This window comes from Larus michahellis, chromosome 9 (assembly GCF_964199755.1).
Source record: "Larus michahellis chromosome 9, bLarMic1.1, whole genome shotgun sequence".
Lineage (NCBI taxonomy): Eukaryota > Metazoa > Chordata > Aves > Charadriiformes > Laridae > Larus > Larus michahellis.
Window position 1 is genome coordinate 4991983 of NC_133904.1, and position 26846 is coordinate 5018828.

Genomic DNA, 26846 nt, shown 5'->3' on the forward strand with positions numbered 1-26846 from the left:
GTTCCTTCAGCATCACTCCAGCATCTCCACCTTTGCTCCTGGTGGCTCCCCAGCATCCCTCATGTCCTAAAAAATGAGCTCTGTACAAAGCCTTGACGATGGCTCAGATTAACCACTACCTAGGCAGTATCTTAATCTCAATGAGAAAACTGTATACCTTATACGTCTTAGGTTCATACGGGATAGGATCTCCTCTTTCAGCTTCATTTGTGCTTACATCTATAATGGTTAAGTATTGCATAGATAAAATGATGTATATAATACTTACGAAGTAATATCCACTGTAATATATGTATTTTCCCACAGTTCCCAAATAAAATATTGTCACTGTAATCATTTATATTTGAAATTCTAATAATTTAGACTCTGGAAAAATACTGAATTTAGCAGCCTAGCTGCAAGTTTGCCTGTGAAGAGCTTTAAAGTTTGGTGGCATTTAATTCTTGAAGTTAGGTTAAAGAGGGGTTGATTCCAACACTGAGATTTATATCTGATCATCTTGATCAGATGGGTTGTCCAGAACTGGTTCGTAGCTTGTGGTCTGAAATGACCTGCATATTTCAAAGAGAAAATGGATATGGTAGCATTTCCATAGGACTTGGTCTTGGTTGGGAGCATTTTTAATTTATTTTTGATGGGCTGAGTGTTCTGCTCTGTTATTATATCTGTACAGATATTTTTATGAGAGTGTGAATTGTGTTCTAAGGGCTTACAGAGCATAGCATGGGTGATTAACATCTTTATAACACTAAATAAACATACCCTATTGTGGCATTTTCTGTATGCTGTATAGAATAATTTACAATAACTGTTAGATGCCACGGAACATTTATCACAAGACATTTGCAACAAATCACTGAGTAAAACTCAAATTGTAGAAGAAAATGTAATTGGTTTCAGGAAAGATATTTATCTTAGATAGTTGGACGGATGACACTACTGCAGCATCTGTATGCCTCCCAAGCTTTAATGTATTTATTTAGATAAGACTCTTAGGACAGAGAGAGAAATGCTCTTATTACATTTTAAAGATAGGGAATGGGGGGACACAGCTACTCAGGGTATGTCAATGTTGCAGAATGCCGTTTAATGTAGGATCTCTGAACTTGCCTCATTATCATAGCTGACCTAGGCTCAGTTGCACGGAACTACTTGTTGGGGTAATTTACCGTTGTCCTTCCAAAGTGGAAATTTGGCAAAAGCAGCCTCTCTAAGTGTGCCATCAATCTGAAATACTGCCAAAGTTAAGGTAAAGATGACTTCATCTAAAGTAAAGAACTGGTACATTCTATATTTATTAAACAAACTCAACTCACATCTCTCATATATTAGCAATGCCTTTATTTTAGTTTGTGACTGAGTGATGCATTTCAGCGATTCAGATGAAGTCCTGGGAAAAAGAAGTACCAATCCGGATATTGCTTTAATTTCTCTGCTTTAGTCTGTGTGTAGAGTCCTGATGTGCACATTTCATTCAAATAGTTGCACACCAGTGTGGGAACATTTGGCCAGCATAGCCTAGAAAGTAAAAATATGATCCAGACCTGGGTTGGGAAGGGTTCCATGTTTGCCTAGCAAAAGGAGACATTTCATAATCACAATTGCATTATGCGTAGCGCCTAATTCAACTCAGTGTTTTTTAGTACTGTATTCCAGATACCCGTAGTAGTATGGAATTCTGTGTTTCACAGGCTCTCAGCTTCTTGCAACACTCTGAATATGTTTGTCTGACTGCACGTGATCAAAGTACTGAGGTTTAGCAAGCTAGTGCTTACAGGGCAAGCCACCCAACTGGGCATGTATATACTCCATTAATTGTGAACTGAAATGTGTTTGACTTAATCCATTGCACCTAGTCTTGCAATCACAAGATCGAGCACATCAAGCCTTGGAATTGCAAGATCATTGTAATCATGTACATCGTGATTCACAGGGGTCAGGTGATGTGTGTAACTTACTGTTGGCAATAACCTGATCTCTTGTTATCAGGTGGACATAACTGAATGCCTTTGAAAGAACAACAAGGCTGGGAGAGTGAAGGAACATGTGGTCTCACAAAACATGTTTGCATTTGAAATAGTGTTCCTCAAAGTTGATTATAAAATGAAAATGAGAATATGGGGAAGCAGGGATGGATTTAACAGCGGACCAGATGTTGGCTTGAAAAATTATAACAAAAAGCAAAGTACATATGTTTGTAGGAAATCTGGAGAAATGTTTTTCCTTCAAGGAAGGCATCCATATAGATAAGGTTGCTCAAGTAATGTGATGTGACAGTTGCTATGTCAACTAGTGTTCCTTTCCACACATTTAAATTATTGAATAGCACAGTAAATGTTCTATAAAAGTAGCTCTTTAGAACATGGTTATGCATCTTCCTACTTTCCTCAAAGATTTTAAAAACTTTTCTGACCTTTACTATGTGTGTTGTATGTGTCTGAACTATGTGCCAGACCTCTCTGCAGCTCCCATTAAACTCAGCATTTGGCCCATTATGTCCCCTTTGTCTGACTCAGCTGCCTTTGTAGCTGCATGTTTCACGGATATGTAATGGAGCAGTGGCTGCTTGCATTTGAAAGCAGAGTGAAGGGATTGAGGGAACAGATTGAATCCATCACAGAAAGAGTATGAAACTCCCATGCAAGTAAGTGCATAACATTTAATGAATTGAATCTGGTGCTATAAACAGGCATCTGCCCTTGCGTGCAATATTTTCTTCATTGTTAACCCAGTACACGGAGTGTAGCGCTTTTTTGGCATGTACTTTAATAATTTATTTGAAATCTAAGCTAGCTAAGTGGCATCTCCAGCCTTAAAGCCAGTGGGAGCTGGTAGAGGCTGAAGCAAAAAGGGAAACTAACCTGCGCACACGATCAACAATTGTATAACCGGAGGCTAAAACAGGTAAATGATGGATCTTGTTAAAGCCATTTCACTTCCTTATGTGTGAATTTCTCTCTAACTCATACACAGTTTTTAACTTTCCTATGTCCCAAGTTGGGTAGCTTAGAAAGCCAGTAGACAGTGCACTCTCCTAGGACTCGAGGTGTGAACTCCATGCTTTGCAACATACTTCCTATATTATATTTTATCTTTTTGTCTAAAAACAGGGGTGCTAGCTGCCCTATTTGAAGACAGTAAAGGTATCCGTGTTGTTGAGCACTCCTGAAATTGTGGCCATGTACTTTCTTTAGATGGATGTCACCACTGTACGGATAATAAAAGTTCTTTTTGCTGAAATATTTGCTGCTTGGTGTGTTGGTGGTCATAAATGATCAAGTTTGTGTGTTTATTCTAAAAACCTAATCTAAACCCTTAAAATCAATTCTGTATCCTTTGAAATGACCTTGTGTTAAGACTTTTCTTTCTGCACGGGGCTCGGGAGCAATTGCAGTGTCACTGTTGCTGCTTCAGTCTCTTGTAAATCTAATGGCAGGCAATGAATTCTTTAGATGAACATGTAGGAGTAGGGTTTAAATACTTGTTTCTGCATAAGTGAAAAATTCAGGAAGAATGAGAAGAAGTGGGGTGCAAGTTTTGCATAGCACCTACACAAGGACCTTACTTATGTGTAGGTTGGTTATACACTTTTGCTTCAGGGCAAAGTGTATCATGATTATGTGTGCATATATCTGTCCTTCGTTGATAGAAACGTCTCTGCATTTGAACTTCCGTGAACATCTGTCCATACAGAGATTTAGGAGTCTCTACTCTACAGGTAGAAATACATAGAAATTCAATCACAAAGGCAGCTAAAAAGCTATTTGATAAAGCAGATACGAAAACATTTGTGTTTGACTTGCGTGGGTGCATGTGGACAGGGGAAAGCCTGAAAGAAATTTCAAAAATGTAACCTTTAGCTACGTAGCGCACTTTGTCCCAAATGCCACGCAAGCTTACTGTGCTACTGAACAGATATTATGCAGGAAGAGCTTTATTCATATGGCACACAGGTTGTGACACCAAAGTCACATCAAATTCCTGAGAAAAATTACCTTCCCTTGGTGCCTCATGTGGTACTGAAAATTGGATATCAAGGGACATGGAGGGGAAATTGAAATACAAGCATTTTTCTGCTGTCTCACAGCAGATCAAACTGGAGTCAGGTGGAGGGAGAAGTAGATCTGAGGCTGCTTGTGGAAAAGTCGGAACCAACTTTGCATTTATTTGCAGGTAATGTGTTCCCCTGTCTTTTTCTTTTTGTAGTTTTGGCAGTTTATTTGAACCAGTGTTGGTGGCCTGTTGAAGAAGTAGTAAAGACAGCTGATCCTTCTAGAGATGGGCTAATTTCGGTAAGGATGCTATTTTAAACAGTTACCTTTAGCCTGGAATTTTCCAGCTAGAACAATCCTGTGTAATTGTCTCTGGTCTCCTATAGCTCATGCTTTATACAGCCTGTGGGATCTGGGCTACATGGCTCACCAAGTACATGTCTCCCACTGCACAGTGACACACACGTTCACCTTCTCTAAACAATTTTGTGCGTGCAATTCATGATTCATCTGTGGGATTTATTAGTTTTTGTTTTTAGTTTACCCTCACTGCCTACTAAAAAAATAATCAGATAAACAAATTACTACATGAGCAGGACTCTTCAGTGTTGCTTGACTGGCTGTCTGATGGGAGGTATTACTGACCTTTGGAACGATGTCTTATCTAGCTAGTTATGATATTTTTTTGGTCTTGACTAATGTTTATATTGTGTTCATTTTATGAAATGGTTGTTACTTAGTAGTTTCTATATCTGTAATTCTTTTTCCAAATAAATTATCTTAGTAGGATACAACTACTTTTTCATAAATTGAGAGATTGGGTAGCCTGTAGTCTGTTTTCAACTAAGAAGTCAAATGCCTACTGCCTGTGAGCTTTGTGTTGCCGTGATGCTATTAAGTCAGTTCTGTTTCCTAACCAACTTTCTTTGTGCAGCTTTGGTCCTTAATGATTCAGTTCCTTTATCATCTTTCCCAAATATCTGCCATACATAGAGTTTAATTATTCACCGAATTAAGTTGGCTTTTTGTGGGTAACTGAACTGGAGGGATTTTGAGATAAAAATCCTTGCAAGATAGAACTTGGAGCAGAAGCACAGGCTTTCAAGTATTTGCTGTATCAACAGAGAATGAAAAAAATATCTGAAAACTTGCCCCTTCTAGCTCGTTGCTAAGACGTAAGTTGTCGTGGTTTGTGGAAACTCTCATTTTCTTCTTCAGCATTCATATAAAGCTTGTTGGCACCACTTCTTACCTTGATCAATAGGATCTTGTTCCTTTATATTCCTTCATCTCCCTGTCCTGTTGGTTGTCTATTAAGAACCATGGCATAAAAACTAATTGTTCATGTTACACCTAGGTTATAAGATGTTTGGGACGCACTGTATTTGTTCTCTGTTTTGTATAGTGTCTACCTCAGTAAGGTCCTGGCCCACTAAAATTCTTTGATGCTGTGGCAAGACAGGTAATAGAGGAGGGCTGACCAGGATAACACAGTGAATCCTGTCTTTATTTCGCTTTTGGGTGGGATTAGATTGCCTTGATCCTGTTGCCAATTAGATACTAGATACTTCTTTTCCTGCTGCTTTAGAATTCCTCTCTGTGACAACAGGAGATATGTCAAGCTTTATAAATTGTTACTTAATTATTCTGTGCCCTCTGGATAGAGGGTGGAACACTGCGAAAAACTGTTTTTGTTATTCTATCTGAAACAATTCATGAGGTATTTTCCCCAAGTTAAGTGTACATGTTTCCTGACCTCCTCCTTCCCAGGCCTTTTTAATTTTGAAGCCTTTATGAATCGCAAAATACTATTCTCTGCTTCATTTTTCTCTGGTCTGTTTTTGTTTGTTCTCTAAGGTCCAGACATTTGGAGAAAGGATTGTCCTCTTTGTTCTGAACTACATTATTTTTGGAATGCTGGAAGGGAGTTCAGCTAATGATGCATTTTTTCTACCTCACTCTGCCACCGAGTGTGCCAAGATACTCTGGAGAGATGGCGAGGCTGTTGCCTTTTACTCGGTCAAGATGAAAGGTAAGGTCATTTTAGAGACACATTTCCATCGGTTCCTAATAGCTAGAAATGTAATCCTTTTGTTTATCTTTCAGTATAAATAATCCTGGCTCTCATTTACGTTTTTATATCAAATCTCTCTTAGAATAAATCTGGGGAACAAACCTTCCCAGAATTTGGAAGCCATCCATATTACTTTCGTTTAAACATGATGGCTCCAGACTCTGTTCTCAGTTACACTGAGTGATCTGAGGTACTGGCTTCTTCCAATAAAATACGCTTTAATGTAGCCAAGTAGAAGGTTGTACATCTAGGAACAAAGAATGCAGGGCCTACCCGCAGAATGGAGGACTGCATCCTGGAAAGAGTGATATCTGTGAAAAGGAGTACAGTGGAAGTTCACAGTGGAAAACCAGTGTGTAAGGAGTGGCTGGTGGCGAGAAGTGGCAATATCCTTGGATGCTTAAGGAGCAGTGGCTGGGTTGTGTAGAGGAAGGTGTATGCACTAGATCAGTCCTGGAATGTTTTGTCCGGTTGTGGTACTCCCAGTTTGAAGGATGATCATTAATTGATTTCATCATTAATTGATTAACTAGCATAGAAATGAAACAACGTATTTGATTCTTTAGGAATACTTGCACCAGTATAAGCTTTAGTAAAGGTTTTTTATTAAATAGAGAGTTTATATTAACACAGGTGTATTGCTATTTACCAGTCTAGAGTGGAAAAAGCTTCATTAGAATAACTCCAGGTATGGAGTTGAGTATGTATCCCCATGTGGGAGCTGGTTACCAGTCTGTGTTTGAGATTCATGGGTGTCATCTTGATGCTGGCAGCTTAAGTGTAGAGAAGTTGGTCTCTTTGGAGGTAAATGTATTGTTCAAGTCAGCAATCAGTAGCCACGTGTCCAAAAGGGGAGAATAAGAAACAGCTTGAGAGCTGTACAGATACGGATTGCTTTGGATTCTGCAGGACAGTCTGAAGGGGCCTTCTCTGGTAGTCTCAAAGGCCAGCAACAATAGGAGATGTTCTGATCTTCTGCTGCTTTGGGATGTGCAGGATCCTTATTCACACTGAGGTGTAGCTTGTTACACCACTGTGCTGGTACAGTGCTATCAATGATGAATCAAGTCTTAGCCTATGGTAAAGGAATATTGTATATATCTGTGAATATGTTGATGAACTGATTTGTAATTGGCAAACGCTTCAATTGCCGTAGTACATTTTCCTTTAAGTCCATAAATATTTCTGAGCAAAGCTCTTGGAAAGAAACACTTGTACGGCCTGTAATGATTCATGCTTCAGTAAAATAAATTTGCACAGTAGTCTGTTATGGGTGGAGTATTAGCCAAGTTGAAACTGTTTCTGAGTAAGTTGAGAGTCACAGTTTGGTTTTAAACCAGGTCCACATAAAATACAAATTCTTCAAGTCCAGCTTTGTCAGCATCTGTCTTTTGTTGTCAGTGTTTTTTTTCTCTGGGCAGCTATATTTGTTAGTTTTTGGCCTGTGTCACAAATTACTGCAGTCTTTTGCCAAAGCCTTTTCGGGAAGCTTGAAATGGATTGTTTTTGCCCCTTTTTGCAATTTGCTGTATGCATTTAGAAAATAATTCCTCTTTCTGAAGTTCTGTGATTTCAATTTCATACCAGCCATGCTCTGGCTGATCCTATTCTCTCTACTTTCTACACAAGCCATGGATTTATTATGCCCCAAACAGGCTAAGATAAATATCTTCTCTTAGAAGTTGTATTTCGCAGGGTTGTTTTAGATTTTTTTTTTAACTTTTTGTTTTTTTAATCATAATGTAAGTTCTTTTTCCTTTTACTCTCCTAGTCAGAACATTTGGTAGGGGCAGCTTTAAGCACAGGACTTTATTTTGTGCTGGAGCTCTGTTACAGCTTCTGGTCCTAGGAAGACAATATTTTCCTCTGTGCCCACCATGTGATTCTGATTCCCTTTATTTCCATGCTTTGCAATTACCTGGCCATCCTTTATAGTTTTATTTTCTTTGCTAGGTAATTGAGGCTCTCATGCTGATGTTGTATTCAACTGTACTTCTCATCTGTGAATTTTCCGTTATCTACAGTACAACAGAACCATGCTTCAGTGGAGCCAAATAAGCCAGAACAGATCTGTGGAGCATGGCTATTTCAAACATAAGTCATCTGGGTGAATCATAGAAACGGTGACCAAGGAGGAGAGACTGTTCGATCTTTGCTATAGATTCAGTCTGCCATTATGCAAACTAAATTTTCAGTGGACTTAAGTGATTCCAATTAACTATCTTGGCAATATCATAAAGTCATTTCCATTTGCTAGTTCCTTGGTGGCCTATACAAAGTGAACCTGGTGATTTTGGTCCAGTTCCACACATCTATCCATCTTACGAGCATCCTTAACTGGATCTCTTTTGATGGTCTAGCTAAAGAGAGACAGATGGTCTTGAGCACCCGTCTTGCTCAGGGACACAGTGACTGCAAGTCAAGGTTTTGAGACAATTTGGCAACTACTGACACTGGTCATCCTGCACCTGTTGTGTGGATAAACAGAAGACTCATTCTTCAAGGCTATCACTTTTCGTGAACATTAGACACCTTTATTAAAACAAAATTTATTCATGACTACACAGATCATCACCCAAGCCTCCCTCGTATGTGCCTATTCCTGTCCAATGACAGGCATGCAGCATTTACCGCTGGGTATACTAAAGATTGATGAGACGTACTAAGCCACTAATGAGGCTGATAAGACACTTTGTCACGTGCCAAGATAAATGTCTCCAATTTTATCTATGTCAGCGGCTTCCATATTAGACAGCTGAGGAGTTAGACCTCGCTGAATGTAGCCACTTAAAGGTACAACAGGAAATGACCGTTCCCTGTCCCTGGCTCTTTCTTCGCAGACAGCAACCTGAAAATGAAATATTTTGGAGAAAGGCTTCATATAGATACTTTGGTTTTGAGATCTGTTTTATATTCAGAACAAAGCAGCCCTGGCCCAGTCTCTGCTATTTCTACACCAGAGCCTTAGAGATGGTCTTTGGAAGTGGCTATCCAAGCTAAAATCCATTTCACACCTTTCTTCATACAAACCTTCGCAGATTTCTTTTAATACTTCTGTGGCCCAAGTGGTATTCTCTAGAAATAGGTCCCTAAAAAGATAATAGGATTTTATTTTTCACTGATTACATACATTTCTTTTAGGAAAAAAAATTAAATCAGAATTGAAGTTAACCTGACAGATAATTAGCTGAAATCTTGTTGGATAATTGCTTTTCTCTCCCTCTGTTTTCTAGCAATAATATTTTTAATGTGCATTTCTGAGGCAGACTGAAGGTTCTGGCTGTAATAAAAATTAAATGACTACATACCAGTCAAGACATGAATTCATTTAATTTTATTGAAGCCAGAACCTTTGTTTCCCTTCTCACATACAAACTCACACAATGGGTTGACCTTGGGTTCTATTCAGCAGAATTATTCCCCACCCTTTACACAAGCACTCAGCCTGCTTAAGGCCTGTCCAAACACGTGTGTGCCAAGCCAACTTGTTCAGCAGGGAAATAGTCAGTATGCACAACCTTGTTTTGTTTGGGTCTGTTGGATGTGGGGACTGGGTTGTTTTTTTTTCTGGTTTGTGGCTCTTAGGGAATGCTAATGGCTGTCTGCTTTCCTGCCCTTGTAATATCTTTTTATGTTTACCATTTTGCTGGCTCATAAGTTGGTCATTTGGCACTCGTGACCTAACCAAACAGATCAAAAGCTTTCAAAGGGCAGACTGTATGAATACTTCCATGTCCATCGCCAGTGCTCTTATTTTCCCTCTCTCTTCCCTCACCTCAAAACTTTGTTTGTGTGTTTCAACAATGAAACAAACCTCTGAAGCAACTATGTGCGAGCCCCGTGGTCACCTCTGGGCCACCATTAGCTTACGGTAACCTCTTTGTTATTGGATGGGAACTAGAGACAAAGTGGCCTTTGTTCCAAAGGTTGGTTTGTTTGTTTATTTTATTTCAAATGGCTGTGGGCTATGACTCTTCTAATATGTTTCCCAGGGACAAGGTGAAGAATGGCTTCATGGTTTCTTTATTTACAGTGCCTTTAGACATTACAAGTTTTTGTCGTCTTCTCAACACAAAATTAGGAGCACAGACATAAATCACTCAGCTCCTGGGATTGCTGCACAGCAGTCTCAGCAGGATTTATAGGAGACAGACTATATGAGATAATAATAAACTTATAAGGACACTTGCAACATGCAGGAGTTCTTAAAGCTATTGACTTCATGAGGAAAAGTTTATCCCTTTCTTAGAATGTATGGTGCAACACTGCTGGAATCCAACATCTCTGTTGGGCTGGCAGCTAACAATGGGACTGGGGATATACTCAAGTTTTTTGGCTCCTAAGAAAAGAGTAACTACCCATCATGTGTTACAAATATTGAAAGGTTATAAATACCACCACAAACCATCCTTTTCCAACAATGTGCTTGAACATGTGTTTGAAGTTAAGTGTGCGCTTTGATTAAGCAGGGGTGGACCAAGCCTGGATGTGAATTGAGTGGTGATGTAGCTACATACTCTGGTTGTATGGCTGACTATGTGTGATGTGGATTCTTACTAAATGGAGAGCTACAGCCTTGACAAATCAGGGTGTGGAATTATAGTCATGTATGCTTTGCTGAATTGGCATCCTAGAAAAGAGAGTAATCAGAGTCAGGCCTGGTGACTATCAGCAAAAGGTACTAGAACAGAACAGAATTAGATCTCAGTTTAAGGTACGTATGGGGATGTGATAAAGAAAAATTGGATTTATTAAGTAAAAGTATTATACTGGAATTTAGGGACAGTCGTTCAATAGGAGATCTGTGAAATAAGTCTTAGTGAAATGATGAAAGTTTCATGTCTCAAGACACTGAAAACTAGACTGAGTGTTACACTAGTAAGTGGTAAGAAAGAAAACCGAGAAGGTCTTGATGAGATTTAAGCAACAAAGTAAACTACCGTGTACCCAGATAGAAGCAGCATAAAATCTTTATCAATATTTTCTAAAAATGAAAATAAATTGGTGAGATGTTTCTATGGTGACCTTGTCCTATATGTAGGTAGTTGGTGAACTGATGTTGGTCATTCATTTCAGGGTTGAATGCTTATGCTGTCAAGTAGTTTGAGGTTCTGTTTTTATGGTATTCTGCACTGAATGGAAGTTGTACAGTGAATCGCTAATGTACCTCCTACAATAGGGGCATATAAGGAAGCTGTCCGAGCAGCAAGAGACCTGGTTAGAAAAGCTAAAGCTCAGTTAGAATTAAATCTAGCCAGGGAGATCAAGGGAAACAGCAAAAATTTCTATAGGTATATTAATGGTAAGAAGATGACTAGGGAAGGTGTGGGCCCCCTCAGAAAGGAAATGGGAGAACTGGTGACAAGTGATATGGAGAAGGCCGAGGTTCTCAATGACTTCTTTTCCTCAGTCTTCACTGGCAAGAGCTCCAGCCACACTCCCGGAGTCACAGAAGACAATGGCAGGGGTTGGAAAGAGCTGCCCGTTGTAATGATCATGCTCATGTAATGTTCAGGCTCATGACCATCTGATGAACCCGAAAGTGTAAAAGTCCATGGGACCCGATGGGATACACCCATGGGTACTGAGGGAACTGGTGCATGAGGTTGTTAAACCACTCTCTATTATGTTCTAAAAGTCATGGCAGTCTGGTGAAGTCCCCACTGACTGGAAGAGGGGAAACAATCCCCATTTTTGAAAAGGGAAAGAAGGATGAACCAGGGAACTATAGGCCAGTCAGTCTCACCTCCGTGCCTGGTAAGATTATGGAGCAGATCTTCCTGGAGGCACTGCTGAGGCAGAAGAATAACGAAGAGGTGATTGGGTACAATCAACACGGCTTCACCAAGGGCAAATCGTGCCTGACAAACCTGGTGGCCTTCTATGAGAAGGTAACAACATCAATAGACAAGGGGAGAGCAACTGACGTCGTTTACCTGGACCTAAGCAAAGCCTTTGACACTGTCCTGCATGACATCCTGGTCTCCAAGCTGATAAAATATGGGTTTGATGGATGGACAATTCAGTGGATAAAGAACTGGCTTGACGGTGGCACCCAAAGAGTGTCTGTCAGTGGGTCCATGTTCAAGTGGAGGTCAGTGACAAGTGGAGTCCCTCAAGGATCAGTACTGGGATTGGTCTTGTTTAACATCTTCGTCAGCGACATGGACAGTGGCATTGAGTGCACCCTCAGTAAGTTTGTTGATGACACCAAGTTGTGTGGGGCAGCTGACAGGCTGGAGGGAAGGGATGCCATCCAGAGGGACCTTGACAGGCTGGAGAGGTGGGCCCATGCCAACCTCATGAAGTTCAACAAGACCAAGTGCAGGGTCCTCCGTCGGGGCAATCCCAAGCACCGATATAGGCTGGGCAGTGACTGGCTTGAGAGCAGCCCTGAAGAAAAGGACTTGGGGGTGCTGGTGGATGAGAGGCTCAACATGAGCCGTCAGTGCACACTTGCAGCCCAGAAAGCCAATCATATCCTGGACTGCATCAAGAGAAGCGTGGTCAGCAGGTCGAGGGAGGTGATTCTCCCCCTCTACTCCACTCTCGTGAGGCCCCACCTGGAGTCCTGCATCCAGTTCTGGAGCCCCTACTACAAGAAAGATATGAATGTGCTGGAACGTGTCCAGAGAAGGGCCACGAGGATGATCAGAGGGCTGGAGCACCTCTCCTATGAAGACAGACTGAGGGAGTTGGCGTTGTTTAGTCTGGAGAAAAGAAGGCTCCAAGGAGACCTTATTGTGGCCTACCAGTATCTTAAGGGGGCCTACAAGAAAGCTGGTGAGGGATTTTTTTTTTAGGATGTTGGGTAACGGTAGGACTAGAGGGAATGGATTAAAACTAGAGATGGGTTGATTCAGATTGGACGTTAGGAAGAAGTTCTTCATCATGAGGGTGCTGAGACACTGGAACAGGTTGCCCAGAGAGGTGGTGGAAGCCCCAGGCCTGTAAGTTTTTAAGGTCAGGCTGGACAGGGTTTTGAGCAACCTGATCTAGTGGGGGGTGTCCCTGCCCATGGCAGGGGGGTTGGAACTAGATGATCTTTAAGGTCCCTTCCAACCCTGACGATTCTATGATTCTACTAATAGGACCCTGAGTTATTTAGGATGAACATTAAAATTTTGGATCCTGAATGTCTGTTCTTAACTTGTTCTTAACTTTCTCTTGACTCCAGTTTGAGTTTACCATACATGATTGCAAAATAAATCCCTTGCTTCTAACTTTTTTGGCAGTGTTCACTGAGAACTGAGTTTTAATAGTTTGGAGGCTTATATTTGAGTCTGTATTTTGTCCACATGTAGAGCATTATGTCGTGTCCCCATGATTTCACATGATTGGCAATGTGCTTATTAGCAAGGACCATCTGTCCTTGTTCCAATGGGGATAGAGTTTTCACAAGGAGCTGGGGTGGGACACAGCTGGGGTGGCTGACCCAAACTAACCAAAGGGGTATTTGATACCATGTGACGTCATGCTCAGTATATATCTGGCAGGGACGGGGGGCAGGAATCGCAGCTGGGGAATGCGCTGGGCTTTTGGGTTCCAGTCGGTGAGCAGTTGTACATTAATCGTATTTTGTATGTTCCTTTACTAGGATTATTGTTGTTTTCCCCTTTCCTTTGCTGTTCTATTAAACTGTCTTTATCTTGACCCATGAGTTTTGCCTTTTTCTTCTGATTCTGCCTGGCCATCCCACAGCTCGGGGGGTGGGAGTGAGCGAACAGACACGTGGTTCTTTGTTGCCAGCTGGGGCTAAACCGCAGCAGTCCTTTTTGGCGCCCTACGTGGGGCATGAAGGGTTGAGATAATGACAGATCTGACTGGAGTGTGTTAAAACAAATTTGTTACACACATTTATTATATTAGTTAAATACTCGCTGGTCACATTGTTGCTTTGTTTGTTCACATGGTTGTGTTATGTAGATTCTTACATGCACTATGTACTCCCCACGATGCTGTTTATCACCTCTGGAAGAGGGATCAGGAATATCATTTTGCTGTCCTGTGTAATGTTGACTTATGATACAGTAACAACACTGTTCGTGTGGTTATGTTGGTATGTTTATGCATCATTGGTGTTCTGCCCATGCCTTGGGTGCTATCTCTCAGAATTTATTAATAATCACACCCAATCTATGGGGGATACAGCGGGGGGATACTTTCCCCAGCTCTTTTGCTTCCCTTTTCTCCTTTGGGCCAGGTACAACAACTTTTGTGAATTTTGAATGTCCTTGGGATGTTTAAACCAGCATGTTCCTATTGCTATCTCTCCTGAATGTTTTTCAGGTCTTGTTTAGGGTTAAACAACTATTTAAGAATACCACCCAGAGATGTGCCCCGAGGCTGGATACTCATGGGTGGCATGGCATGTGGGAGAATATGGGCAGGTATCTAGAGAACTTCTCACCTCCAATGGTTTGAAACGTCACTCCCGAACAACTACAGGACCCTGACAGAGTGATAGAATATTTGAAAGGAAAATGCTGTGGTTATTCCAGAGAGGCTCAGCTCACTGCACTGCTGGGCCCTGGCCAGTATCTGCCAAACACTGCTCAACATTACACAGCATAGACTTCCTAGGCATAGACTACCTCAGAGGAGGGTATTTCAAGGACCCAAAAGGGTATCAGTGGGCTTTTGGTGTAGCTGCCTTGGAGATGGAGGAAACTGAACAAGCTTTTGGTTTTTTTTCCTTTTTCTTCCACTTCTTCCTACATCCCGCCACAGGGGGGGCAGTGAGCGAACGGCTGCGTGGTTCTTTTTTGCCAGCTGGGGCTAAACCGCGAGTGAACCCCCTATTTTAACACTGACAGTAGTAGTTAAGTGATGTACTAGTAGCACATACCTGTGTGATAAATTACCACTTGGTAGAAATTGAGTGACTTACAAAGGAGCACTTACAGTACTTTCTTAAAATGCACCGCTTAGTTGTTTATGGCTTTATACCCAAAAGCCTTAAGTAATGTCTATACTCATCTTCCTACAGTGGTGTGACTTTTGTGTGCTGCAGTGTAAGGTTGAACCTAACCTGCTGCTGTGAGTTTAGCTTTTGCTTGGATTCTACTTGTTGCTTTCTCAGACGTGGTTCTTCCTCTCTGGGAAGTAATTTGTTTCCCTGTTATGTGCTGGCTTGTTGGTGTTGCCCAGCTTCTGCTCTGTTTTCTGACGGAGGTGAGTGATGGACTCTGCCGTTCCTCTGGCCCCGAGTCACTGTGAGTGTGAGCAGTTAGGGATCTGTTTCCAGTTTCATGTGGAGCAACTCCAACACTTTTTGTGTCGTTCTCTTACCAGCAAAGGTTTGAAGATGACTCCTGGGTATGTGGTGACAGTTAACTGAAAGAGAGAAATATCCTTTTGTATGGTTGTCTGTGGAATTTACTGAGCTAGGAAATCAAAGACTGAATATGCAGTAAAAAGGTTGTATAACATTCCAACCAGTAAAAATCAGAAAGGAGGTGTAAATAATGGGGCCAGTCAAGTTTCATACTTAAGAGTATTATCATACCATTTGCAAAGGCACAACAGCAATGTATGCAGAGGCTGAGAGAGCCTCTCTTCTCTCCCTGCAGTCATTTGAAATCGTTGTCTTAAATAGTACGGAGAGTTTTCTCTGGGAGCCTTCTCCACTGTCCAGCTGCGTCAGGCAGTAGAGACCTTCTGAGCGTTTAGATCATACTCGGTTGTGTGGTTCAGCGTATTTCATAACATGAGTTTGTGGGGTGATTTAGCAGAATAGCCAAAATCTAAGGAATATACTGAGATTACATATAGAATATTTATGCCTCTTTGGCTATAGACCAGTTACATCTTTTCAGTGACCTTTCCTGTGTACGTTGGCTGGCTACCTAGATGGTCTGATTATGAAGAATTGGAGTGTGGAAAATACTATGGTGAGACCTGTCAACTGCATCTTGAGCAGGTCCTCTCAGTTTGATGGCACAAATCTTCCTCCTGGAAAGTGTTTTACTGTCTATGCAAATACATTTCAGTTGGGGTCACCCTCATAGCCTGTGGAAAGGTATCAGGGCAATACTTGTGGCTAGAATCACACAGCAATTAGTACAGCAATACACCAGTTTTGTTTTCAAATTCATCTGTTTTTTACTGTCTGCTTTCAGGGAGCCTATGTGATGGTACAACCAGTCAATGTTACTTGCTGCCAGTTTTGGATACTATATTTGTCCGGAGAAAGTACAGAAGAGGTGGCCTAGGGATGAAAATGCTGCATGATTTCTGTCAGTCTTTCATGGCTGAGGATGCCTTGGGGATCAGCTGTCCTATTTCTGCCGCGATGTATCAAGGTAAATCATTTGATGTGGAAACGTTAGGTAAGGGTTATGTATAATGTATAAATTTCAGTATGGTCTTGGTAGGATTTTCTTAACTGTGTAAGAGTTCAGTGCCCTTGTCTGAACTGAACTGTTGTTAGCTTACAACTGGTTACTTTTCTTGAGACATCTGGAATTTCCTGTAGAAAGGTAGGCCAGTTTTTATGTAAGACAATGAGAAGTGTAAAACTCATACTGCCTGTTTGACATTTTGCATTCTTACCTCACTCTCTCTCTTAGAAATAGAACTATGTCATTGCCCTAGACAGTGACTTACCCATTTTATTTGACACCAGAGGGAAAAGAATCATAAGATGTTGTCAAGCCTACACTATGCACATAATGCTCTTGGAGATACTGCGTTTGTAAGAAAGCTCATTCATCCAGTCACATTAGTGCTTGTTTTATATTGACTGTCTTTGAACATTTGGCACTTTCAAAAGATCACTAAGTAGTTATATATCTTCTCTTTGTTCAGGTTGAAGTTAGGGTTTTGCTAGTACAATTTACAGAAAATATCCGTGCTCATATTATTTATAAAACTGTTTTCTGTAGAAAAGCATTTTTTCCTAAAGTTGTTCTCTGTATGGTATACAGTCTTTGCTGTCATTTTTTGGGAGATGTTTCTATTGGCTTAGGACTTTACAGGTATTTCCTAATAAGCGTCAACAAACTTTTCATTGTATATGTTCTTTCTCTTGGTCAGAATGTGCCATTGAATGTATACAAGTGTACCCTAGGAGTTTCTAAGATACTGCTACTTCTAAATTCAATAATACTATTGACAACGTTCTTTCTCTTCTCCCTGTAATATCAATTTTTTTTATGGCAGGCATCGATGGTTTAGACACTATGGATCAGAAAGCTGCACTGTTTGTTTGTTCATGCTAGCTATATAATGCAAGACTGTGTTTTCATCTTAGTTAAGTTTAGAGTTAATAGTGAATAAATTTGACTTGTATCATGTTCATATTAGGTTTTCTAAGTCCTACTTTTATAAAAATACTAATACTGTAAGTTAAATTTTGAAGTCACTGCCTGTTTTTAATTTCATTGGAACCACAATCTCATACTTTCACAAAAAAAAATGCAACCTTTTACTCTAAATTTCTGTACTGAATGTGCAGTTTTCACTAGCGTGTTGTTTAATGTGCCGGAGGCCTAAAAGTAAGTAAAAAGCCGTTTAGCAGATATCTTTGTTTTGGTATATATGTTACTTTCAGTAGCTTTTATTGAAATGATTAATTTAGTTCGGATATCCTTGGATAAAATTAATGACAGTGATCTGCTCATTATTGTAAGGCAAATGTTTACATACTAGAATTAAGGTTTTTGTTTTGACATCCCATTGTTAAACTCAACTGAATGTTGAAGGTAAATTACCCTTTCTGTAGTTTGATGAACTACAATGGACAGAGGAGAGCATGAAAATAGTTTTGTTTACAGTTTGCTGTCTTAGTACAGTTGATGGAACTGATATAATGGTGGCTAAGGAAAGTTTAAAAATCACATTTAAATTTTTTGAACTGTTTGTTCTACAACATATTCCTCCTCTTGTCTCTGCAGAGCCTAAGGAAACCTCTAAATAAGGCAGATTTCAGTTTGATAATATAAGCAAACCTAAATGTGATTGTTTATCCAAATTATATTAATGTTCAGTGATTACTGACAGTGATAGGAATCTCTGGGAACATGGTTGCTAAAGGCGATCGTACATCTGACACAGGCACCCCTGTTATTCTGCTGTCAGTTCTTCCTATTTCCTGTTTTCCACGCCCAAAGAAGTAAACGAAGCCCAGCAATGGATTATACTGTAGCCGTAGTAAAATGGAGGGAAAATTGAAAATTGTCCCAAGAACGAACTGATATCAGGTTTTGTTTATAAATAGAGATTAGAGTAGCATTCTTAATGGTTAAAGCTGGAAGATACTGAAACACCTTTCATTTCAGAGTGGTGAGGGTGAAAAACCCCGCACTGCTGTTAGTCTAAAACCTGCTGAGTGTCTGGCGATAGTTCTGTGATGCAGTGCCAGAAGAAGGTGGCTCAGTAAGTCATTTCAAGTATTTCTGCAATTACAAGAAGGAAGATAGACTGAAGCAGATAGACAGGATTCACTTGTGCCTGTTTAGGTCATTCCACATAGACTTTTCCTAAAAGACCCAACTAAAAGAAAAAAAGGAAGATGAGAAGAAAGAAGAAAAGATTTCCAAAGGAACTAATGAAAGTAGGTCTGAGAGTATTTCTGGGATAGAATGCATTCCCTCTTCCACTGTACTCTTCACTCATTCATGCTTTTACCCCTTGGCTTCTCTTATTCAGTTTGCCAGAAGTTCTTGCAGTCTTATCCTGAGGAGCAGAAGCGACTGTGGGAGGTGGAAGCACCAGGAGATTGGAGCCAGCGAGTGAATATCTGGTTAAAAATTCAGATGGAGTCATCCCCTTCTGGAAGTGAGTTAAAATAAACAGCATGAACTTGGCCATGTTAGTTATATAAAGACAAGAAAGAAAATCGAGCATTAGGTAGTGATAGTAGATAGGTGGTTTCTCTGTTGTTTGCACGTGGAGAAACTACTGAGTGTGCAGTCCAGTTCACTGGTCTATTCCCAGTGAACAGTACAATTCTTAGAAATTATGAGGTAATGAAATGGAACTACAGAGCATCTGAGAGATACCGAACAAAGCCCAGTCTTGGCATAAAGTGGCTGTAACTCCCATTGCAGTGCACTTACAGCAGGGTAGAAGTTAGCCCAAAAAATTCCCGTTGCACAACACAATGTCTGGGTTATAGAGGGGGGTTTGTTTCTCTGAAATTATTACAAAGAAGATATTTGTATGGCCAATGGGCAATGTGTTTAATTACCTTCAATTTGGTGCCAATACCATTCTTGGATGGAAACACAAACGTTTTCATTATGGCTTTTGGAAGATTCAAAGTACTCTGCTACAGGGTAAATCCTTCTTGCTGGGAGCATTTTCTGCCTTCTTCACAAAAGATAGCGATAGAGTAGGAAAACCTTTTGACAGTTTGTACGGGGATCTTGTTGATGTAATCTGTTCAGCTGGCTTGGGGATCCAGACAGGCCCCTCTGCTGCGTGCACACAAGCTGTGATAAGCATTGGGTTCCAAAAGAAGGGCACACATTGTCTCTTTCTGGAAGTGCAGCAAGGAGTGCTGCAGAGCAAATTGCTCCCATGCCTTCCCACATCTATCCTGCTTTGTGTTGGCTTGGGGACCTTCCGTTGAGACATTGCGTTTCATCTTGTCTGCAGCACTCCACAGGAGAGTTAAGTCAGAATTTAGCCCTAGGCTGGTTTCCTCTGAAGCCATTATATTTATGTTCCTCATGCTTTAAACCAACAAAAACTGGTATTGCTCTTTCCTTTAATCCATCTTGTTAAGTTCAGTTTATTAATGGCAATTAAAGAGAACTATGATCAGATCAGCAAACAGAAAGTGGATCCTGGAGGAAAGTGTACTTTCTTTTTTCTTTCTTCTTTTTGCCATCTTCTACAAAAACAAGTAAACAAAGAGAAACAACCCAAAACATGGGTAAATATAATTCCACTAGAGTGGCTGTCAGTAAAAAAATACATGCCAGGCCTGGGAACTGCTTTGACCAGTTCTGCACATTAATGAGATCTCTTCTACAAAGAAAAGAAGGAGGGAAAATATAAACCAGAAATGGGGTTGTGTGTTTATATATATATTTATGGATTGCGAGTTGCAATGTGATTTTAATAGTGGAAGGGAGCTGAAGCACGTGAATTTGGCACTAAAATATGTAATAAAAATCTGTTTTTTAAATTATATTCTCCACTCTGGTGCACAGCTTACTGGGCATCATTTTTTTTACACTGAATGTGCTGAACAGGCTTTAATTCATCCATCTTCAGTGGAAAATCAACCCACTATAAAAACAGGATCTAAAACAGTGTGTAATACATTTATTAAATCTCCTTTACATATGGAATCTACTTGTGTGCTTCTTGTGCTTCTATCGTTGCAGTTCTGTCCGTCTTTCATACCCAGAGAAATACCAAGGGAGGGTACAGAACAGATAACACCTGCTAAAACTAGGGGAGAATTTCCCTCATTTTACTTTTGTCCTAAAAGCAGCATTACTCCTGCATAGCTCTGTCTGATAGCTGGTGAGGAAATAACAAGAGAATTTTCCAGAGCTTTTTGCTATCTGTTAATAGTAGATAAAGCAGAAACATTTTATGAGTGCAGAAATCCTTTATCATCTGACCTAGTGTGCTGCTTACCATACATGTAAAGAGAAGCTTGTCTTTCCAGAGTTGTGGTATAGGGACACAGAGAGGAAAATGATGTGGCATAGAATGGACACGACTGGAGTTGCACGATTTAGACTAGATATAAGGAAGAAATTTTTTACAATGAGGATGGTGAAACACTGGCACAGGTTGCCCAGAGAGGTGGTAGATGCCCCATCCCTGGAAACAATCGAGGTCAGGTTGGAGGAGGCTTCGAGCAACCTGATCTAGTTGAAGATCTCCCTGCTCGTTGTAGGGGGAGTTGGACTAGATGACCTTATAGGTCCCTTCCAACCCAAACTATTCTATGAGTCAATGATTCTGTCTTTAGGGGGCCACTTGGGAATATAGTACTTCGTTCCTACTTACCCTGTTATGTAGAAAGCAAAACACAGTGTAATTCAATATTGTCAGCTCCAATCTGGATCTATGGCAACAACAATGAAAACAGACAACTCTTACTCTGCTCTTACTTTTTAGATCCCCATTGACATTTGCAGTGCTATGTTTTGGAACAAAATTAAGAAGAAAAATTGAAAATTCTGCTCAAATTACATTCTTTTCCCACAGTACTCAGGATTAAATACTGTTAATGTTGTTGTAAGAATTCTGCTATCATAGATATTCCAAAAAAGGTTTCTATAACCCTGAGGTCAGAATTTTAAATTTTGCAAGGTTATGTGGCTGCATCTAGTGGCAGTACAGATAAACTGCAGCACTCTGTTTACTGCGACTGATACTTCAATTTGGACGTGCGCAGATACAGAGACATATAGATACATACATATTTCTGTCTGCATATATACATATATCTATAAAAATAAAGCTCTTTAGCACGTTGTCACACATAGCTGCAGTCGTTCATTCTGCACTGATTCTTATTGTGTGAAAAATGGAGAGGTTTATTTACAGCTAATAGTCTCAGCAACAGGAACACAGTGACATTTCTCTTCTGGGGCAGATTGGAAGAACAGAAATCATTTTACGTGATTTGATCCTGGTTGCTAAATCTACCAGGCAGCGAACTGAGCTGTTTTGAAGTAGTTTAGTAATATACATAACACATGTAAATGTGAAGCTAATGCAAAAAATAAGCAGACTGAGCAAGAACTAAAATCAATTTCAAATGATTGCATATAATCCTTTACCTGAGCTGGGCAGAGTATCAGCATTTTCTGTAAAGAATGAAGGGGATATGGGTTTTCTGGGTGTAAGAGGTGAACAATTAGGTATTTAGCAGAACTTTCAAGCTAAGAAAGACCCAGAGACATTCTGGTTCCTGTGTAGTTGTTCACCATAGTCTTTTATGATAGTGTCATCAGGCACCTTGTTTTGGTTAATTAACGAAGGTGAGGCCAGAGGGGTTGAAGGTGGCATTCGGGTGGCTTTTTCTGGTGCCTTTTTTTAAGTGAAAATTGCCATTTAAGTGAAGTCTGCTAACATTTTTTCTTTTCACATCTCTCTCTTGGGCAAAACTATTCACCCCATTTCTCCAGAGGCTGAAGTGGGTTCTCAAATGGAGTATGCTCAAACCAGTGAACCCAGACAAACAGATACGAACCAGATGAATAAGGTACAGTGACTGATTTTCTATGTATGGCTTTCCTTTTCATTGTTGGCCTTTTACCTTTTTAGTGAAGTACTGAGGTATAAATATGAGACGCCATCACAGAGAAATATAGGTGTGTTTTACTACTGAGGCATAGGTTAATGTAGGTGCTCACAGTTATATAATATACACATATAATTGATTCATGTAGCTAATTTGTATAGCTCTGGTAGTTTGAGAGGCTAAAGAGTACTGGACAGTTTTCACTAAATGTTTTAGTTTGATCCTTACTGAGATAAGGGAACTGTAACAAGCTGGCAAACAGTGAATTCCAAAGTTTGCGTATGCAGTGGCCTTCTGAACTGAACTGTGATTTTTTTTCCTGTGCCTATACAAGGGCTTGAGCGTGACACCTTTAGAATGAGTAAGCCAAACTCTTTACAGTCCTAATTATTTTATCCCACTACTGAGTTGCAGATCTGACTGTGCTTAGCTTTTTGCAGGATGGAGGCCTAAAACAGGCTGAAATGTTTGAAAGAAGCCTAAACCTAGTTAGAGGAACATGTATCTGAGAAAACAAATCACAGTAATTAAGCTTTTCCAAGTAATTAAAAAAATGGAGAGACGAGTGGGAGCAAAACAAAGAGCTGTAGGGGTTGTTTCCCCAGCACATTTTGGTTGCCACACAATTAAATCAGTTTGTTTTCTTCAGACATGGGTCTTCTGGGGGAGCTATGACAGCACTGGCCCCTGTGGTGCACGCTCTTGCGTTATGTGCTGTGGTCATGGCTTCAGAGCCCACCCAGCCAGATCAAGGCTCCGTGTACTCCCAGTTTTCTTTATGCTGACGCTTCTGGGAACTCTGGCAGAGCAGCAGGAATGAAGCCGTTCTATACAAACAATGCAGCTAAGTTTCTTGCCTTGCACGTTTATGGTCGCCTTGGTTGACAGAAGCATTTTATATTAGGATCAAGTCACTGTTTATGTTGCTCATGTGTAATTTGGTGTTCCCTCTGTCTTGGTTCTAATTTCAGGGTGTTGAATACATTCCTGGTGTTGGGAAAGTGGCAGGAGATTCCACAGAAAAAAAAGATGACACAGCAGCAGCAGGGACTCTAAACACACAAGGGTCTGAACAAGAGGACTTAGAACAAGGTGCAGGCAACACTCAGCAATGCAAAGGATTCAGAAAAAGAGCAGGCCCCAGGGGCTCAGTTGGAGACAAAGCCACCAAACAATTTAGAATTATACCATAATTGCACTTTCAGAAATCAGCAAAATCTGTGGTCTTAAAAATTATAATTGACTGTTCATAATTTGTAACGCTGGAGAGATTTCTTCAGGTAAGGTATGAATTTTTTGCAAGGCACATGTTCTCCATCTTGTGTTTTGTTTTAAATAAAGCTTTTCTTTGATAATTGTCCTTTTCTTTCTCTTCTTACCAAGTAATTAAGTACTAGTTGAGCCTAGTTATTTGCCTGCTCTGAAAAGATTTTATTGGATTGCATGAGATGTCCAAAAGGGAATAATTGGAGGGCTTGTAGATACTGATGTAAGAAGATATTTCTATGGAAACCACATCCTGCATTATGGAAGAGAGTTACCGCAACACACGTTGGTATCAGAATGACAGCTGTAACCTTCCTTTCAAAGAGAACAATTGATCTTGAATTGCTTTCATTTGAGTTTTTCTAGCAGAAAAATCTGCCTCAAACCCTGTGGCGGACAGGATGGCATACAAACTCCATTTGTGCGGAAAAAGTTTGGTACAGAGAGGAAGAGCGAGCAAGCTACAGGCCTTAAATTGCCTTTAAATTCAGGCACTGTGATCATGTCACGTGTAAGGTCAGGATGTAGAACTTTGTGTAGATTACCTATTGCATGTTTTATTTCCTCTAGCCTCTTTCCTAATGTTTTGCATTTAATTAAGTTGCAAGCATAACATATTTCACCGGATTACTCATGTTATGGCTTGGTAAAGAAATTTTGTTCTTTCACCACAAGCTGGTTCTGTATTAGAATGGTTTTTTTTAGTGGGGAATTTCTAAAACTTGGATGTTGTATTAAGGATTACAGGTGAAATTCTTAAGGATCAGATCTTTTGTCCAGTGGCAGAGAAAACTTTGCAAAGAGGAGGGCTCAGTGGAGAACTGAGCAGAAGGGTCTTGTTTTGATCAACCTGAATAGATCCAGCAGCTTGTAATTCCTTAAGTGGGTGTCTTGGAACAAGGAGAAGTAGCTATTTCTTTCCAGAAACTGATCCAGCATTTCCAGGGAGACAGTTCTGTAGGCAGGCATTGTAGATACACTGTAAGGATGTATATTTTTGCCCCTGTATGGCATAATTGCTCACACATAGCCCTGTCACCCTGTTTTTGTTTAAGGTCGTGATTTAACATAGCATTTATTCATGTATCCAAGTAACTCCTCCCATGGTGAGCTGCTTGGTAAGCCATATGCCTGAGACACATAGAAATCAGACCTTTCTAGGCATCTCTTTGAAAGAAAAAAAAATTTAAAAAGCTATAATTGGAACTTCCAAGTGTTTGCCAAGAGAATTAAAACACTGAATTGTGTGCCAGCCTTAATCATGTTGCTATGGTTCTCTTGTCTCAAAGAGAATGCATTTAGGACTAACTTTATAATCAGTTGATCTTCAGGTTGTTGATTCATTAAGTTGCAAAGAGCATGCTATAAGGACTGCTAGAAACTGTGTGTCCTCTTGTGCAGCAGCCTACATACTTACTTAATGTATAGTTAAATACATACCTTTTTAAAAAATATACAGTATTTGTGAAAAATTGCAGTACCAGTTGCTCCTAAGCATGATAGAAAATTATATCTCTCCTCATGAAAGCTGATTCTGGAGTTGCAGTAGCCTAGCAAACTAGCTTCGTGTCTAGTTTGCACATAACAGCCTATATTATAATTGTCAAGGTAAGGTAAACTGGAGTTGGTTCAGCAAGTGGGGGCTATTTAGAAGTTAAATCTGATTTAAATCTTTCAAGAAAATTTTATCTAAGGCAGCCCCAGGAAACTCTGTAGGAATTTGTATTAGAATAAAGAAGATGGGTAAGGTACTGTGTGTAGAATGGGCAGACACCTAATTTGATTAAGTTCATTCTATATCTAGGGACACGTTGAGTCAGAGGAAAAACCAGCAATTTTTCAATATCCCCAAACTGAATTTCTGTTTCACCTCTCTATTACCCAGTGATCCACTGGCTGCATTAACAGCCACTTTGCTGGCTGTTCTCCCAGAAGAGTTGCTTCTTTCCTCTATGTAAGAATTGTCTTCCTTGATTATGTTTAGCTTTCTGTTTTCCAAGTAAAGCTTTTTCATCAGAAATGCTCATGATGGCAACTGGGCATATTATAGAAGTAAGCAAAGGTGCATTTGGTGAGATGGTGTTGGCAGATGGCTCGGTACTTTCTAATCAAAGAAAGTGATCACATCATCCTTCTAATCAAAACTTGTAACAATTAGGGATGTTCTACATTCAGTTCATCTGCCCTGCCTGGCAAATGAAACACACCGAGCAGAAAAGTTGAATAAGAGGATACAGGCATTTGCCCATCAACTATATCCAGTAAGGAACCAGAGCCAGGAGTTCTTAGGTCCTACTTAACAGTACTAAACTTCTGGGCTACAGGTTGCAGGGAGACACAGGCTTGCTCCATATTTTTTCAGAAATGCTGACTTACAGAACAATTAGTCTGCATATTGATATTCTTTCTTTTTTTTTTATTTTTATTAGTGCTTTAAGGTATCTGATTAGTTTAGAGTCTTGGACCTGCAACTCGTTCTTGGCAGTCTGAAGTGCTTCTTAGTGAGATCACAAGAATCCTAAGAGAGTCTGAAGCAGAAACAGATCCAATATCTTCACTGTCTTAATAGAACATAATAGGAAAAAAACCAAACAAACAAAAAACCAACCCAACAGCACAAACATATTTTTCTCACAGTGGAAGTTCTTTTATTTAAAAGAAATACGCGTTTACTCAAGGGTAGGATTCTTTCAGAGTGCTGGAAAAGTTGGCAAAGGCTTGAAAGGCATTCCAGTTTCTGGAGTAAAGTTTTCAAAACCTTGGATTTAATCTCTCTCTGAATCTCCACTCCTGGTGGTTATGGCTTGACACGGTGGTATTTCTGCTTAGGAGACAAGGAGGTAAGTGTGTGTGCGTGAGAGATGGAAGACCTGATGAAAGGAAATTTGTACCTATTGTTCTTATAAGCATAGACACTTAAGTCTGGCCTACAAGTAGGACGATAGACATCAACATTAGTGTTAGTGGTGATCTGGGTGGGTGGGTGCCGACTAAATAAAGTTTTTGAATCACTCGCAAGAAAAGTAAGCATATGGATTTTACGGCTAGAAATTTCATTACGTTGATCTGTCATGATGTTTCACATAATGTAAGCCAGACAATTTCATGCATGGTTGCTGTATCAAAAATCATTGGGTTTGGTTGAAACAATCCATTTTTTAGAAAGATCGTTGTGATTTTCAGATGTTGGGCAGTGGGATATCTGCCATGTTCCTTGGCAAGTTGTTCTAAAGTTTCGTGTTTACAAGTGCACCCAATTTTTTCAGTCTGAATTCACGTTGTTTTAGTCTCCTAT

At 40.1% G+C, this 26846-nt stretch overlaps 1 protein-coding gene across 4 annotated transcripts in view; it reads left to right on the top strand.

Moving 5' to 3' along the window:
- The window catches only part of LOC141748685 (protein FAM169B-like), a 43537-nt gene extending 19892 nt beyond the window's left edge, over positions 1-23645 (top strand). For all 4 annotated transcript variants that reach the window (XM_074601124.1, XM_074601126.1, XM_074601125.1 and 1 more), the window contains 6 exons: positions 4207-4292; positions 5850-6024; positions 16188-16370; positions 18718-18846; positions 22170-22246; positions 23257-23645. In XM_074601124.1, coding sequence (XP_074457225.1) covers positions 4207-4292; positions 5850-6024; positions 16188-16370; positions 18718-18846; positions 22170-22246; positions 23257-23478 — 872 coding nt within the window. In that variant the 3' untranslated portion in view covers positions 23479-23645. The remainder of the gene's footprint in view (positions 1-4206; positions 4293-5849; positions 6025-16187; positions 16371-18717; positions 18847-22169; positions 22247-23256) is intronic.
- Positions 23646-26846: the final 3201 nt, after the last annotated feature.